General features: G+C 36.3%; 1 protein-coding gene across 3 annotated transcripts in view; it reads right to left on the bottom strand.

Moving 5' to 3' along the window:
• Positions 1-2,264: 2,264 nt before the first annotated feature.
• Positions 2,265-17,202, bottom strand: part of BBOX1 (gamma-butyrobetaine hydroxylase 1) — a 35,334-nt gene continuing 20,396 nt past the window's right edge. For all 3 annotated transcript variants that reach the window (XM_039342233.1, XM_039342232.1, XM_039342231.1), the window contains 5 exons: positions 15,877-16,075; positions 7,921-8,026; positions 5,019-5,215; positions 4,059-4,225; positions 2,265-2,671 (listed from right to left, as the gene is read on the bottom strand). In XM_039342233.1, coding sequence (XP_039198167.1) covers positions 2,493-2,671; positions 4,059-4,225; positions 5,019-5,215; positions 7,921-8,026; positions 15,877-16,075 — 848 coding nt within the window. In that variant the 3' untranslated portion in view covers positions 2,265-2,492. The remainder of the gene's footprint in view (positions 2,672-4,058; positions 4,226-5,018; positions 5,216-7,920; positions 8,027-15,876; positions 16,076-17,202) is intronic.

The following is a 17,202-nucleotide window of genomic DNA, read 5'->3' as shown; positions in this document are numbered from 1 at the left end:
CTGGAAACTTCAGGTTTCCCTCTTGGTAAGCAAATTATTTTGGCCTGATACATATAAAATTCAATACCTAATGAATTTAGATTAGAAGACAATGCTACAGAAATTAGCAAGCTTTGCATGGGCTGATGCTAAACAGAAAAAGTATTTTATCAATATCAATAATATTGTATTTGCTGTAATAACACTGTTTTAATGTTTTTACTCATTTTGTACATTTTAATTTTTTCATTAATATTTTGTGCAGGTTTTATCTTATCTGTTACATCCAATGGTCAAAACAATAACTTGAATTCAATTGGGGGAATAAATGATGGTTCAATAAAGAGATAAGACATTCCAATTGCAACTGTTTGTTGCAAGTCAAGAGAAAAAAAAGCATCATAAAAATTAATCATAGCAGCAGTATTCTTTACTATTATCTAAGATCTACTCTTGGGTATAGGAAATTCATCTTAGTTTAAGCCACTTTTGAAAAATAGTCAAGGCACTATTCCATTTCATATGATAGATATCATTAGAAAAAACCAAAATTAAAATAATTCACACATTGTGCTAAACTCAGTATGTTGTACACAATTTGTTGTACAAATTCTTCTAAGAATTTGTTGCCATTCTATGTTATAAAATTTCAGGAGCTGGAGAAAGCATACATTATTAATTTCATTATAATTTCCATGATATGTATTTTTGTATGAGTATATTCATTTAGTAAGACTTTATTATGTTTAAAGTTTCCTCAGCTTGTTTTACATGAGTTTTAACTTATTTACAAAATAAAATGTGTTGGTGTACATAAGAAAAAAAGATGTCCCCACAGGTTTTACCCTATAATTGCCCATCTCCTTTTCTTAAGCCAAAGAGATAACATTATCTGCAGAAGTTTCTGTGGTCATGTGGCCAGCATGATATCATGCTGCAGCACAGAGTGTACAGTGAAACACTGAACACTGCTATCTTCCTGCAGGCTTATATGTGTTACCTATTCATCTACTTGAATGTGCATGCTTTCGACCTACTCGGTTGGCAGAAGCTGGGACAAGTGATGGTAGCTCACTTCATCTCACAGCACTCGGGTCTCGAACAGCTGAGCTGTAGATCTTTAACAGTCTAAGATGCAGTGTCCTAACTACTGAGCCACTGTTGGTGTTCATAAGGCACACAAATGTAAGGACAACATATTGCAACTTCAAAAACTGAAACAAAAGTCCTTGTTTTTGTTAATTATTATTTTGTTAACTTTGAAGGCTATGAAAAGAAAATAACTTGATTTTCAGAGGATTAATAGCAATGGACTTCTCCATTCATAAAGAGAACTTCTCATTCCACCTCTAATTTCTTTGCTTTCCTCAGTGCTAAAGCAGATGCCTCCAAAAGGTTTTCAACACTCCATGCTATTCTTGGTTTTTGTTAGTCTATTCTGCAATATTCTTTGGAAAACTTGGAAGTTGCCCAGACTCTAATTAGCAACAAGGGCAAACTATGTGTTCTCACAGTACAAATAGTCCTCAATTTATGATTGAAATTGAGCCCAGAACTATGCTCGTAAGTTGTGCTAGTTGTCAAGCAGGTCATCACATGACCAACTCAATTTTACATTTTATGTGATGGTCCTTAAGCAAATCACCGATTGCTAAATGGATCCACCACAGTTGTTAAACAAATGCGACAGTCATTAAGCGAACCAACTGTCCACAATGGGTAATTTTCACTGGAAACTGGAGATAAACACTAGTATCTGGCAAAAAAACATTGTAAATTGTGGTCACATGATTGCAGGATGCTGCAAATGGCTGTAAATGTGGGCAGGTTGCCGAGCACCCAAAATATAATCATGGGGGGGGGAGCTGGGCGACAGCCAGGTGGTCATAACTCTGAACAGTCACTAAGCCATCAGTCTTAAGCCGAGGACTACCTGTAAAAATTCATGTTATTCCTTGTTTAAGAGATGATCTATATATTCAACAGGACAGATAACACCTAGTTCAGTGATGGCGAACCTTTTAAAGACTGAGTGCCCAAACTCCAACCCAAAACCCACTTATGCATCGTCGGGTGCCGGGTGGGTGTGGCCCATTGGCTGGGTGGTGGCCAATTGGGGGTGTGTGACTCATTGGATGGATGTGGCTGCAGTGGTAATGGCAGACTGGGTGGGACTAAAAAGTTCAATCAATCAATTCCAACTTTGCAAGATCTTTTTTTTTTCCCCGTGAGAAGTTGAGATTGACTGATTGAACCCTTTTTTTTTTTTTGCACACGGTGGCAGAGGCCTAAAGCGAAAAGGTTTTATAAAACCCAGCTGAAGGCCTAGGACTGGAGCGACGGTGCACGTACTCACAGAGAGGGCTCTGAGTGCCGCCTTTGGCACCCGTGCCATAGGTTCATCACCACTGACCTAGTTTATTCAGGAATGTCCAGAATAAACTGGAAATATATCAAGTACATTTTCCTTTATGGAAAAAACATCCAATCCCAGCAAAGATTAAGAGTTCTCATTAGGCCAAGCGACAAAAGCTTTGTCTCCTCAGAACATTCTTTTGTAAAATTCGGAGCCTTGACATTATTACATCCCAGTCTGCATAGGCTCCTTCAAGATGACGGGATATTTCTGCTCCTGCCTGGTAACTCTGCCGACCATGAAGTAAACGCCAATTATCAAATACTACTACGTCACCTAGAAAGAAGGCAAAGAATTATTTTAAAATAAAATCTGTGGTAAATACATCTATACTAATTAGAGATATGATGGAGCAAAAAGGCTTACTGATACAATATTTGGAACTACTGAAGCCAGTAATTCTTTACATACAGCTTAATTTCTGATGATTGCATTGGTATGCAGTTTTCTTGGCAATTTTTGAAAAAATAAATAAAAGCAGTTTGTCACTGCTTTCTTCTGAGATTTTTTTCCTGACTTCTCAATGTAGCCTATAGCAGGGGTCTCCAACCTTCAGTCCGTGGACCGGCACTGGTCTGTGGCATGCCAGAAACCAGGCCATGCAAACAAGCGAAGGCCCATCCACGAGATGCAGGCAGCACACAAAACCATGCTCCCTCTGGTCTGCGGAAAAACCTTTCTCCACGGAACTGGTCCCTGGTGCCTAAAAGGTTGGGGGCCACTGGCCTGTAGCATTCAAGTTCTCTAGTGACCACTTACTGAAGTACTACTGTAGGAGCGTAGTGGCTTGTGTGGTTGGACTGCTGGGCAGGAAGTTAACAAGCCCGCGTTCAAGAGCTCCTGTGGGATGGGGTTGAGCTCTCGTCCTTCACTCCAGCTCCTTCTGAGGAGATGAAGAGCCCCCAACTGGGCATTCCTAGGACAACAGTGATGTCACCAGTTAACCCTTTCAACCTGGAAGCGCCTTGGTGCTTCTGACACAAGTTCAAAAAAACCCCTGAAGTACGAATTATTTCCAACCAAAGTAGGCTTGGCACTGCCAAATGCACTTAATATGCAAATATTAGGAGAAATCTGTTTCAGGTGCATTTGTATATATGAGTGTCCATCTCTTTGTCTCCACTATCATTTCAGAATGCATTTGAAGAAAAATGAGCACTGCATGTGATAGGTAGGCAAAAAGAAAAGATTTATATCTCAAATTACTTCCTCTGCCCATTCCCTTCCCTGGCTCTCTCCAAAAAGCTGGAGAGGATTGGCAACAAAACAAATAAGGAGTCCCAAAGGTGCTTTTTCCAGAAGGCTACTGGACTTTCTTGTTTTTTTTTTCTTTGAAAATGTTTGGCTTTTCATCCAAGAAGTTTCTTTAGTTCTTTGGGACAACCATGACCAGGATGATTGAAAATCCCCATAGATAAGCCAATAAGGAAATTTATTATTCTTGCTAATAAAAAAAATAATTAATGAAAGAATCACATGGGATACAAATTTATACAAAAATACAATATCTTTTGCCTGGAGCCCCCCTTGTATCTGAAAAAAATACCCTTAATAGTTGGGGAATTTTCTGAAGGAGTTTTTGTTTATTTCCTCCTATTTCTACTGAAAGAGACTTTTAAATCAATTGAAAAAAAAAAACGATTACCATTTCATCCAGGCCTACCTGGCTTCATTTTGTATGAATATTTATAATCCGTGCTATTTAGGAGATCAACATAGTCCTTGAGAGCAGCATAAAATGGCTTTACTTTTTCTGCAGGTATGTCAAATATTGTATCTCTGGTTGCATTGTTAAAATTGATACGAACCACTTGGCCCTTTTCATCTACACTGTTGAGAAATGAGAGAACAATTCAGATTATCCTCAAATTTTTCAACAGTTTTATGTAACACCATTCTTCATTCACTGTTTTTATAAATGGATTAGGATTATAAACCTTATAATAAATAAACTATGAAACTTACAATAAATTAACTGCTATATGGTAAATAATTGAGAATCTGACTGGTTCAGTTTACTAAAGCAATTAAATTTCCTTATAAATTTGAGATTAGGGAAAAGTTAAAAATGAAAGCAAAAATGGACAGATTTAGTTCATCCTGGCAGAGACAAGTGTTTTGCTTTTAAATTTTGAGGCTTCATTATACAACTATATGTTTGATGTGGCATTGGATTGCTATCACCTCTCTTAATACTAAAAGTGTCTCAACTGTAAAAAAAAAATCCTTATAAAATTAATGTAGGAGAAATTAAACAATTTGCCCATTATAAAGCTTCCATCTATATCTATATCCATATCTATATCCATACACACACTACACATCTTCCACGTCCCTCCCTCCTTCTCTCTCTCTCTCTCTCTCTCCCCCTCCTTCCCTCCCTCCCTCTTATGAACAGCACATACATTTTTAAAAAGCTGATTTGTATTCCTATCCACAAGGTGGCAGGCATAGCCTTAAACAGTTTTTATTTTGTTCAATGACATTGACTGCCCAGGGTTTCACCAGTGAGATAAGATGGCCTTATAAATGTGCTAAATAAATAATGCAAAAATATACTTTTGCTTGCAATTCAGGAATAAGCATCAGATGAAAAGATACAATATCATTCAAAGTTACCTACTCTATAATTCTTTGTTTGGATTGCATGGCAAAATCACAGTAATCAACTCCAATGTCTGTGAAATCTACAAATGTAGAGGTCAAGATTTTAAAGGCATAAGGATTTTGCTCCTTAAACTTATTGGCTACATGAAATCCATCCACAACTTCACTCTCCCCTCCAGTAGAAGTTTGTTTTATACAATGCAGAAACTGAATCTGGAAAAAATTAATATCAGGTTATTATTATAAATTCAACATTATGCTCTACATTTATATTTTATATCATCAATGTTTTTAGAAGTTTCATTACTATATAACATGACATGGTTTAATTCTTTAAAAATCACAAAACTAGAAACATACAGAGACTATAAAGATTGTTTGCAAAACTTTTTGTTCAACTATGTTTTAAAAAATTCTTACAAGCATTTCAAAGTAATATCTTGGTGTGATTCTTGGCATAAATCAGAATATGAACTTCCTTTTCTTTCCCATTTGAAAACTTCCCCTTGATTGCCATACCATATGTACTTTTACAACCTCTAAATGAATTTTCAACATAACTCCCAAATCTGAAAAAAATGACATCTATTTAGTAGCACACAATCTGCTTAATTCATCAAAAGTATGATACCACAGATTGTTTGAAGGCCTTGAGTAAAAATTTCCTACAGCAACACACAGACCACATTAATCTCCCCATCTTTGCAAATACAGCAAGAATGCCAGAAATATGGGCAGCATTAGAAGTTCAGTAGGTTATTAAAATACTGAACAGAAATACATATACATATTCTCCATTGAAACATTCTCCCATGAATCCATTTGAGAAATCCTAAGCATTTCTCTGCAGTGTACATTTATTACAGCAACAGATGCATTGTGAGCTGAATATAATTTAGTACATGGTTGATTTAAAGTGATTATGTAGAAAATAACTTGGAATCAGTATAAACCTCACCAGAATTGGTATTCACAAAGGCCAATTTGCCCCATTTGGAGCTGTTTATAAATTTAAATAGAATGATTACATTGAATTAGGGCTCTGACTGCTACATGTGGTAGTGGAACCCTCTTCAGATCTCACTGTTTTCTATTAGGGACTTAAATGATGTTAACTTTGCATTACTTTAGAATCTTCTCAATGCAATGTTGCAGAGCTCTAGCTTTTTTCACTCTTATACGAAATATGAATAACTTTGTCAGCTAAAAATTCAGGATATGTGACATAAATAACACAATAGGTAACACAATATTACAAACTGTGTGCATCTGTGACTATATATGAGCTAATTAAAACTGAATTGAGAAATATAACCTCAAACAAAATAGTGTTCTCCAGATGTTTTGGTCTCATCAGCCTTATGACTATGGTGAACTGCAAAATATTGCAGCTGTTTTATGTAAAATGTCTGAATGAGTACAAGGTTTCTTATCTCAGGAGTAACAAATAATACACTTTATGAACTGGCAGAAGCAAAGCTATATCTGGAAGTAAGGTCTGGTACTAAGTGCTATTGTATTACCAGTGCTATTTAAAATTTATCTGAAGCTATTTGTACCAAAATTACGGAACTAAGAGCAAGATATCATTTAAACAGAAGAGGTTGTCCACTACCTAGAGAAGCATTTGAGCTCAGGAGTGAACTAGACGATGACCAATAAACTTGTAGTGGAATCCTGTGAACCAATGGTGCCCAAATCAAGAACTATTTGTTCTCAATTTTCAGAATTTACTGAATTTAGAGAATAACAGAGTTGGAAGGGACCTTGGAGGTCTTCTAGTCCAACCCCCTGCTCAGGCAGTAAACCCTATACCATTTCAGACAAATGATTCTCCAATCTCTTCATAAAAATCTCCAGTGTTGGAGCATTCACAGCTTCTGGAAGCAGGCTATTCCACTGATTATTTGTTATAATTGTCAGGAAATTTCTCCTTAGTTCTAGGTTGCTTCTCTCTTTGGTTAGTTTCCATCCATTGCTTCTTGTCCTACCTTCAGGTGCTTTGGAGAATAGCTTGACTCCTTCTTCTTTGTGGCAACCCCTGAGATATTGAAACACTGCTATCATGTCACCCTTAGTCCTTCTTTTCATTAAACTAGACATACCCAATTCCAGCAACTGCTCTTTATATGTTTTAGCCACTAGTCCCCTAATCATCTTTGTTGCTCTTCTCTGTACTCTTTCTAGAGTCTCAACATCTTTTTTACATTGTGATGATAAAAACTAGATGCAGTATTCCAAATGTGGCGTTACAAAGGCATCATAAAGTGGTATTAACATTTCACATGATCTTGATTCTATCCCTCTGTTAATTCAGCCTGAATCTGAAGCACAGTTAGTTACCTATTATTATTATTTGCCTTTCATAAATCAGTTGCCTATTTTTGGACTTGGAAAGCTTGACTATTAGGTTTCCTGCAATGAGCATCTCAAAATTGGATCATTATGATGAGCTTTGTGAACTTGGGAATAGTTCAGAGCTGCAATTAGTTCAGAAAACACTAGGAAGATGATTAAGCATATCTGAGTGTGTTAATGAGCCAGCTTCAAGATGTTAATGTTAATTCACAAAGCTCTAAACAATTTGGAATCAGATTAACTCATTAATACCATTATTTGTATAAACATTCAGGAGCTTCCGGAGAGGATCTACTGTTCATGACACAGTTATAAACTGAGTCCTATGGGAAGTTCTGCCATAGATGCCAACGTTGGTGTGATTTAAATTTTCTTTAAAAACATTCTTATGTTGGTCTTCTCTGAATAAAACTCAGGAGCTTCCTGTTTCTACTCTGGTGCCTTTAACCATTATGCCAAACTGGCTGTAATACAATATAATACATGGCTTAAGATAATAAAATATTGCTATTACGATGCTATTTATTTTCCTGCTGTCTTGCTTTTTATGTTTCTCTTACCCCTGGTGGAAATTGTAGAACAGGGTAATCGGTATGAAAACTTAGCTTCTCAGATGTGTACGCCACATTGTTGGCATCCATTTTGTCTTGCACTTGCCAAGTAGGCCTTGATAATGAACAAGAAATGAAAAACAAAAGTATAATAATCCGCTTGTAAAAATCTAGATGCAAATTATACAGATCCAAAAACTGAATAATCCTAAAATTAATATCCACATTAAATTATCAATGTCTCACTGTTTTTTATCATTTTGGTAATAGCATTTATTAAACTTTAAAAATGCAGGTAATAATTGCTTGAGATGGGGAGGATAATGATTGCGATCACAGGTGACAGGGAAAAGAGAACAGAGGGTTTGAATTTCTTCTTCTTCTTCACCCTGCAAAACTGCTCTTTCCTTTAGGGGAAAAGCAACTAATAACACATCTGGAAAGGAATGTTCAAGTCTGAAATTCCCTTTCCTGAAAAATAATATCCTCTGAGCTCTTGTTTGTATTATCCATGTAAACAATTAACTAGCAATGCTTTGCATCGGCTAATGTCTATAACAGTCTATTTGTCTTTCTTTTCTGAACTCAGAAGGAAATTCCAACCTCTAATTGTTATGCTAAAGGATGCCAATGGACAGATAATAGCCAATTCCAAAAGATCCAAGAAAGATGAAAGGAATATATTGAAATACTGTACAGTACTTATGTCAATATCCAATATATTTTAGAAAATACTTCCTATTTACAAGAAATTCTAATACTAGAAGATGAAGCACATCAACACCCCAGTCATTACCAAATCAGAAGGCTACAGGCCACAAAAATATGACAAGCACCAAAAAAAGAATCAATAAAGGTTTCTATGAGGATATGCCAGTAAATTTGGAGAATGATACAGCAGCCAACAAACTGAAAGATGTCAATCTATATACTGGAATATAGTAAGGTGATGTAACTACTATGAAATATCCTTAATGCAAACTACTGTGCAATATCCTTAATGTCACATGCTAGTAGAATAATGTTTAGGATGGTGTAATACAGACTACAGCTCTGCTTGGACATGGGTAATGTTCAAATGTTTAGAAAAGGGTTAGAACAAGTGATATTACAGCTGATGCATACTACATAATTGCAAAGTCAAAGAAGACTAAAAAAATCAAGTCGGTATGTGTGTTACTCTGATTATAAGAAAGGTCCCTGATTGTGTCAGTCACATCATGTTGCTGAATGTGCTAGAAATCCCACAACATCCCATTGTCTTCATGTGAATCCTTTATATAAGTGAGGAAGGTAAAATATGGAGAGAACAAACTAGCTCCAGGTTAGCAAAGGAACAAGAAAGGCTGTATACTCTGAGAAACGCTAACAATATGAATTCAACATACATCCACTCCTAGTTTGGGGACTACATTGTTTACATTATTATTATTATTATTATTGAAATTAAGGATAAATTTTGATTTAGTAGGCTACAATGATCAATGACATTCATAGTAATTATAATGCAAACGTGTTTGCACTGATTAATTTTTGTCTCTTTCATTTATAGCCTCTTCTATATTTTACATCTATCTTATTCAAATGCTCCTTAAATTTCTATTTGTAAATACAATGGTAATAAATGGTAATACAAAAATAATTTTCCAACCAATTTGCACATTAACCACCAAATATTGTGATGCGCTGAGCTTGCTAACTTGGAGTTAGCACTTTTTAGGGAAGTACTGCACTGCAGAGAAAAACAACTCAGAAAGAAGTAACTTGTTTAAGCAATCTCTCTGCCCTGCCAGTACCCTAACTGTTAATGGCTTACAGATATATAAAGTTCATACTATACATTATTCCACAATTCTGTAATGATTCTTTATTGTATTAGTACAATTCACCAGTTTTACATGCCCTGTTAAGCTAAAAATCATAGTTTATACAACATGTAAGCCCAATTTATTGATCAAAATTTGTCTGGACAACCATTTGTCTGAAATGGTATAGGGAGTTGAACTAGAAGACCTCCAAGTTCCTTCCAACTCTATTATTATTATTATTATTATTATTATTATTATTATTATTATTATTATTGAAATTAAGTATGAATTTTGATTTAATAGGCTACAATGATCAATGACATTCATAGTCATTACAATGCAAACACGTTTGCGCTGATTAATTTTTGTCCCTTTCATTTATAGCCTGTTCTATATTTTACATCTATCTTATTTAAATGCTCCTTAAATTTCTATAGTATTTGCCCGTCTTTTAGATATGAATGTTACTCAGATGACAGCTGTAAACTTAACATGGCGTAATTGTTTAAAACATTTTTAAAGAGAAATAAATTCCTTCCAAAAAGATAATTAAAAATCCATTCAATTCATAATCCATCATATTTAAATAAATGCATTAACAGTTAGAATCTTTCTGGCTTAGTAATTAATGTTTGGATGTAAAAGGGATTCTGGTATGACTATTAAAAAACATCCTCACAAACGGAAGAAATTGGTTTTGAATACAACAAAATATTGTGCTCAGTTAGATACAGAAAATGCTTGTATCTTTTGTTCCTTAAAACTAGCTGCCTTCTTCTTAATTCTTCTTCACAAAGCAGCATTTCTGAAATTTCAGATAAAGAGGGTATGAAACTTTTCAAGTCTGAAATGCTGTAACCTGAAAGTATTGCTGTGTAATGAGTACTACTGTAGTCACATAAATCAGTGTATCTTCCACAAACATCCTTTGTGGAATGATTCCACTGCAAGTTTAGTCAAGTGAAAGAATGAGAACATGATTGCCCGCAACTTGACTCGTGCACATAGATAAAAAACCGTGCCAAAGGTAGAATACTACAATTTCACCTTCAGTGCTAGCAAGACACTTTTAAAAGCAACAGAATTGCATGATGCAACCATGAAGCTTCTTCTGAATAGCAACATCTGTCTGTTTGCCTGCCAACAGAGACATGTATACAGAAATCATGAACAAAGAATACTGGCCATGTTGCATAGAGAGATTTACTGTATGCTACAGCAGAATGGGTATTATGGAGCTAGCACTATTTGCATTCTCCAATGGGTCAGTTGGTGGTTACACTGATGGTTCAAATCTCAGTGATCTGAGACAGGTAAAATTAAATACTATATGAGTGTGCTCCAAATTTTCTGAAGGACCCAGGAGCAGAAACAGCACAATATAAACATGAGGGTGATTTTTCAGTAAGTAAATAAGAGAAGGGAAAGAACTTCTTTTGCTTCCTTTACCCTCTTCTTCAGATTGCAAGAAAGCTGTAATTTTCCTAAGCCAGAAAAGTTTTAGAAAGCCATATCATGGTTTAATATTAACCAGAACTGCCCATATGGTGTTTCACTTTCTACTTCATTTTCACCTGAATACTTTGCTTTGATGCAACATAGAAACGAACTGCTTGGAACAGCTTGTTCTTTATTATCTCAGAGTTGGCTGAAAAAAACTCTGCAGCTATCCTAAGTTTCCCAAACGCTTGCTAATAGCTAGGAAATAACTTGAGGGTCATAAAATATTCTGAATGAATCTATTTGTTCCCCACACATCTACAAATTATCTGGTTTCCTTTTGTATTGGTGCAAAAGATAACAAAAAATGCTAGAATGGAGACATAGAGTGAAAAAGAAAGAGAAAAAAAATCTGACCTAAGTTTCAAGTTGTGGGAACTTGAGGGAGAAGGGATGAAGCGTGCTGGTTGAAGAACAAGGAAATAGCAGGAATTGATAGAAGAAAAAAAAAGAGCTTTAACAGCAGGAAAGTTTGGAACCCAATTAGAAAACCAGACAATGAGCAGGCAAAATGGAAGAGCACTAAAATGCAGCAGCCAATCAAGTAGCAACCAAAGTATCTATCTATCTATCTATCTATCTATCTATCTATCTATCTATCTATCTATCTATCTATCTATCTATCTATCTATCTATCTATCTATCTCCATATCCATATTAATCACTGTCCATTTTGAATACATAGTGGAAAGAGGAAACTTGAGAGTTCACAAAGTTGATGCTTTATGGAACAAAACTGTGACTGAATCTGGATGTTCTGCTTTAGATACCACAAAGCCTCCTCCCAGAAGATAACAAGGAAAGCAGGTACCTTATGCAAGTAGCCATGTATTACAGCATACTAAAACCAGAGATACATCTTTTAGATCTAAAAAGGTTCCAGTCAGTATACCACAGTTAAAAACTTTACAAGCATGCAATCTTCAACTAAGTTTTATCCATAACAGAAGAATGACTCAAGGTTGGACAGGTTTTGGCTGGAAAAGTCATCCACGGTCCAAATGCTGAACCTCATCACACTGAAGATGGTATGAGAGACATTAAATCACAGCATGGTGTTTATGTAATCCTCGGAGGCTTAAGACATTGCCACGGTACAGAAATACTAAAAATTCTCAGTAGCTTCCTCTTCCTAAATGTGTAATTACTATACAACTGAAACCTACACTCCACCAAAAGATGAGATGAGCAGTGTGATATAGTTTTTTGTGTGTTTAAAAAAAGTTCACCATCCCTTTTAAATTTTAGCCCTTTTCACATCATTTTATTTTATGTTCTTACACACAGTCTTCATTCAGTGCATTTTGCTCCTCTTGTCTTCCCCACCCCCTTGGCTAATCCTCTGCCAAACATTGCCTGGTTAATTTATCACATATTCACTATCCATTACAGTCAACTGGCAGAAATGATTTTTCCAAACCATTGCTTTGCTATTTTTAACTTGGAACAAACTCTTCTATTTAACAAGTATTAACTTGCTCTTTGTGGGAACTTCAGTATAGCTAAACTTGGTTGGTCATAGTCAGTTAACTCAAACCCAAGTAATTAAACTATTTTGTAATTATTTTTTTCCTCTCTCTATCTTTGTGGGTGAGTGGGTGGTATGTATGAATGAATGAGAGAGAGAGAGAGAGAGAGAGAGAGAGAGAGAGAGAGAGAGAGAGAGAGAGAGAGAGAGAGAGACATAATAGAATTATAAAATAAATATTTTTCTCTACATGCAAGGGTGATATATTGTAGGATACAATAAAATCTATCTCCTTCCTTCCTTCCTTCCTTCCTTCCTTCCTTCCTTCCTTCCTTCCTTCCTTCCTTCCTTCCTTCCCTAGTTTTATTTGTGTAACTTAATTTTTTTTTAAGTTACTAGACTTGGAATTATTCTGAAATTATCAGAAAAAAAAAGAGAATCTATTTCAAAGTGGCCTGTAACTTGGAAATACAACATGAGATGGCACATCCAGTGCCAGTGAACTTCTGCTGGAACATAATGACGTCCTCTACTTTTGAGAATGTTTTTCTGTATAGACTCCAGAAATGGCTTTGATTTCCAATTTTTATTGTTCCAATAGAAGTGGATATCTGTAGCTCAGGTTTTAATTGTGGAGTTCTTGGTACTCAGAGATCATCAATTGCTCCACAATTTTACTGTTTATAACAAACCATTTCTGCCTAAGGGATGAAGATGTAGTCATTTTCCTTCAATTATTCACAACTACTTTTCCTCTCCATTAGTAACTACATGACAAATGAGAGATAAAACTCTACGTTATTAGTTTTCAGTATTAGAGTAAATTTGGATGTATATATTCTTCCAGTTCCCAACATACAAACAATTTTCTTACAAGCAGGTTATGTTCTAAGATGCTGTTCGTAAGTCCATTTTGTTCATAAATTCAATGATGCATATTTTTTAAAAATGCACGGTACAGTTCTTACCTTACATAACTTAAGTCACATTTTTTCTCCACCTGATCAAGTGCAGACTAACCTTAATCCTCACGCCCTCTAAGCACCAGCAAATGCCTTGACTTCCTCCCAACCCTTGCTTATAGTATGGCCAAGGGTGCATCTTCCCAACCAGTGCAGGGAGATCAGTTCTGGGTCCAGAAATCCTTTACTGCATTGACCCACTGCAGCTTTGGCTACCAGTTCTAGGGCTGGCCAGTTGTTCCATAGGGACTGTCATTAGGGAAAGGCCATTGGCAAGACAATCAGGTGCTGCCATTGTGTCACCCATGGGCAGAGGACTAAGGTATATACTGGTTGGTCTTGATGCTATGAACAGCTGCCGGCCACTCTTCACTGTGTCATTCTCCATGGGAATAAGGGGGAGGGGTGAGTTTGATCGAGGTTCCCAGTGACAAGATGCCCCTGACCCCAGATCCCTTTGACCATTTTCTTGTGCAGCCATGTTTTCCCACCATAAGCCTTTTTGTCTCCATGGTGGCTTGACTCCCCCCCTCTTTTCCATGTGATCGCGTTTCTTCCTATGTCAACATTCAAGTGGAGCAAACTTCTCCCCATCCTGGTGACTTTTTCCTATCCCAGGGGGCTTGAACCCTCTTTTAGACTCTGGTTGGTCAAGGCATTCTGCCAGCTCTGCACTTTAGGAATGGGCCACAGCCAGCCTTCTTGACAGTAGACTTGTGGGGTGCCATAAACTAAGCCTTTGATGCCTTCTTCTACTTTCAAGGACCTTCTAGGTTGGAATTACAAGCGTTTGTAATTTGAAAGTTCACAAGTAGGGAATTGTCTGTACTAGCCATTTCCAACCATGGACTATCAATCTCTATATTGTCTGGCAATTGCTGTGTGCAGGGTGCCAATTTGGGTAAAACTGGCGAAGCCAATGCTGCATATCCATATCCAGCTGGGTAACTTTGGGTCACCCACTCTCTCTTAGCCCAATCCACCACACAGTTATGTAGAAGAAAAGGTAGAATAAAAATCTAATAATGATAATCTGGATTTTGGCAGTCAGATATGATAATCCTACCAACAAAAACCAAAGTTTCAAGCTTGCCTAACTTCCCAGATGTAGAATTTGAAAAAAAAAGATAATCATTTTAATATTCTAAGCCACCCAGAGTTACCACGTGGTAAAATGGGTGGCTAATAAATTTAAGTAAACAAAATTTTAAATTACAATACAATTCACACAAAACATTCCCCTCCTGCTGACAGAGTTAAATATGCTTGTGACTGTGACTGTGATAAAAAGTGTTCCTGCATAAACCTATTTCTCAATGAATTGGAAAATATGTTTCTACTGCACATTTGAACTAAACAGTCACATTTCTGAAGGATATTATCAACATTTAAATGAAGCTTTCCGTAACCCATATTAACCATAGCAACAAATTCTGAACAGATGCCTAAAGACTGTTTTAAGACAAGAGAAATAAGTTGAAACATAGGATGGGCAAAGTAGCGATAAGATACCATGGCTGGGAAATCTATGACCCTGAACAGAGGTGTATAATCAGTTTTACATGAAGCTAGACTTCTGAAGTCTAATATCATTATTGCAGGTGGAGAGCTTGAATGATGGATTTAATGCCTTCAGTGGAGATACAAATTTTATTTATAATCCACAGTATCTCTTATTACCACTGGCTAGTGTGCCAATATGCACATATTGGGAGAAGGCAGACCTTATCATAATTATAGTACATTTCTTTTTAATTATATCCAGGATACAAAATGGGAAAATGAAAAGTGTGTTAATCTATGGTACTTAATGACCTCCAAATGCCTTCAATTATAACATTAATTGGGTCTAGCAGGGCAAATAATCAAAGATTTTGGGATTTATGGGAAGCTGGTTCTAAAACTTTTTACTGTTAACCATGGCACTGCGGGTTAAAATTTTTACATTTATTCTATGCCAAGAACTGGTTCACCTAAAGTGTTAATTCCATGATTTACTTAACATCATGTGCAGCAGCTTGCAAATTCTATGTGGCTGGCAAAACCCTTTTTGTATCATTCCTGAATCTCCCAAAAATTATATTGCTAAATTTCAATGGCCAAGAAACAGAGGTACAATTTCCTGCTAAAACAAAAATACACTGCAAGACTGCTTGTAGGCTTAATACACCAAAATCCAATTAACAAATGGAAATAAACATTTAAAAACAAAAATATAACAACTTACCCATAAAATGTGAGGCGAAGGAATCCAATGCGCTGCCCGAGCTTCAGAATTTCTCCCTGTTTAATAGCAGCTCCCCTTAGTAGCACAATTCCCACCTTTTTAAGGGTAACCAACCACTTGTATGCACTTTCATCATTGTGCAATACCTCTTCAAAGTCCATAGTAGGGAGCTCAAGATCAGAACCCCAATACTGGCGCTCTGCATAAGATATATATATATATATATAAAAATCAATTATTATGAATTACTTTTATTATTATTACAGAGAATTCCATTTTATTCTGTGTTGATCAGACTTCAACTTGGGTTTCGTGTTCAGTTTTAGATATCATATTATACATTCCGAGAAGATCAAGGGGGAAGAATCAGTCATATGAAGGGTGACTGAAGTAATTTGGTAATATATACACTTCACCAGAGGAGAGTAAGTGGAGGACTTCTAAATCCTAAAATGTTGTTAGAAAGATTTAAGACATCTTTAAAATGGGACGCAAAACAATGGATTCCAGTTATAGGAAGGCAGATTATAGGTCAATATTTAAAAAAAATTCTAGCAGATAGTGGAAGGAATTAGTCAGAGAATCAGGATGATATATAGTTATACTAGCTTCCCTGTTGTGTAGTAACCTCTCTGCCTGAACTGATAAATTTCATCTCCAAGTTGGTATGGAAATCCCAAGGCTTGTTGTTTTGGGGGGACTTCAAATTCCCCTTAGGTGAGGCTGAGGCTGGGTCAGCTCAGGAGTTGACATCTACCATGGTAACTATGGAGCCACCCACATAATTGAGAGATTGACATGTACCAGAGGTCACATACTAAATCTGGTTTTTATTTCGGGGCAATATGCATTTGGCTCTTGAGGATGTTACAGTTAATCTTTTGCCATAGTCAGATAACTCCTTAATTTGTTTTTTAGCCTACTAATGCTACCTCCTCCAGAAGGAAAATAGGCCCTATTAGATTAATCTGCCATAGACAATAAACCCTGCTGGCTTCCAGAAGAAGCTTGGATTTTTTTTCTTCTTAAGAATCTGATGAGCATTTTAGCTGAGACTTTGATCATTGCCTGTAACAGGGGTCTTTGGCTGAATTGCTGCCCTACAGCCTCCAGCTGATCCTGGAGAGATGCCTAGAACTCTGCTGGAGGAAGATGAAGAGCAAACCAGAGCACAAATAGGATCCCATATTAGCAATTACATTGTGGCAATAAGAGCAGCAAAAAAATATTTTTCTACTATTATCATGTCCACAAATAGTCATCCAGATTCCCCTTTTTAAAATGATCCATACCCTGCTGGGAAAGAACGAATTATAGGACCATCTA

This window comes from Crotalus tigris, unplaced genomic scaffold (assembly GCF_016545835.1).
Source record: "Crotalus tigris isolate CLP2741 ecotype Arizona unplaced genomic scaffold, ASM1654583v1 scf7180000017779.458999, whole genome shotgun sequence".
In the NCBI taxonomy this organism is placed as follows: domain Eukaryota; kingdom Metazoa; phylum Chordata; class Lepidosauria; order Squamata; family Viperidae; genus Crotalus; species Crotalus tigris.
The sequence above is the reverse complement of the archived record's forward strand: the minus strand, read 5'-3'. Positions and strand labels throughout refer to the sequence as shown.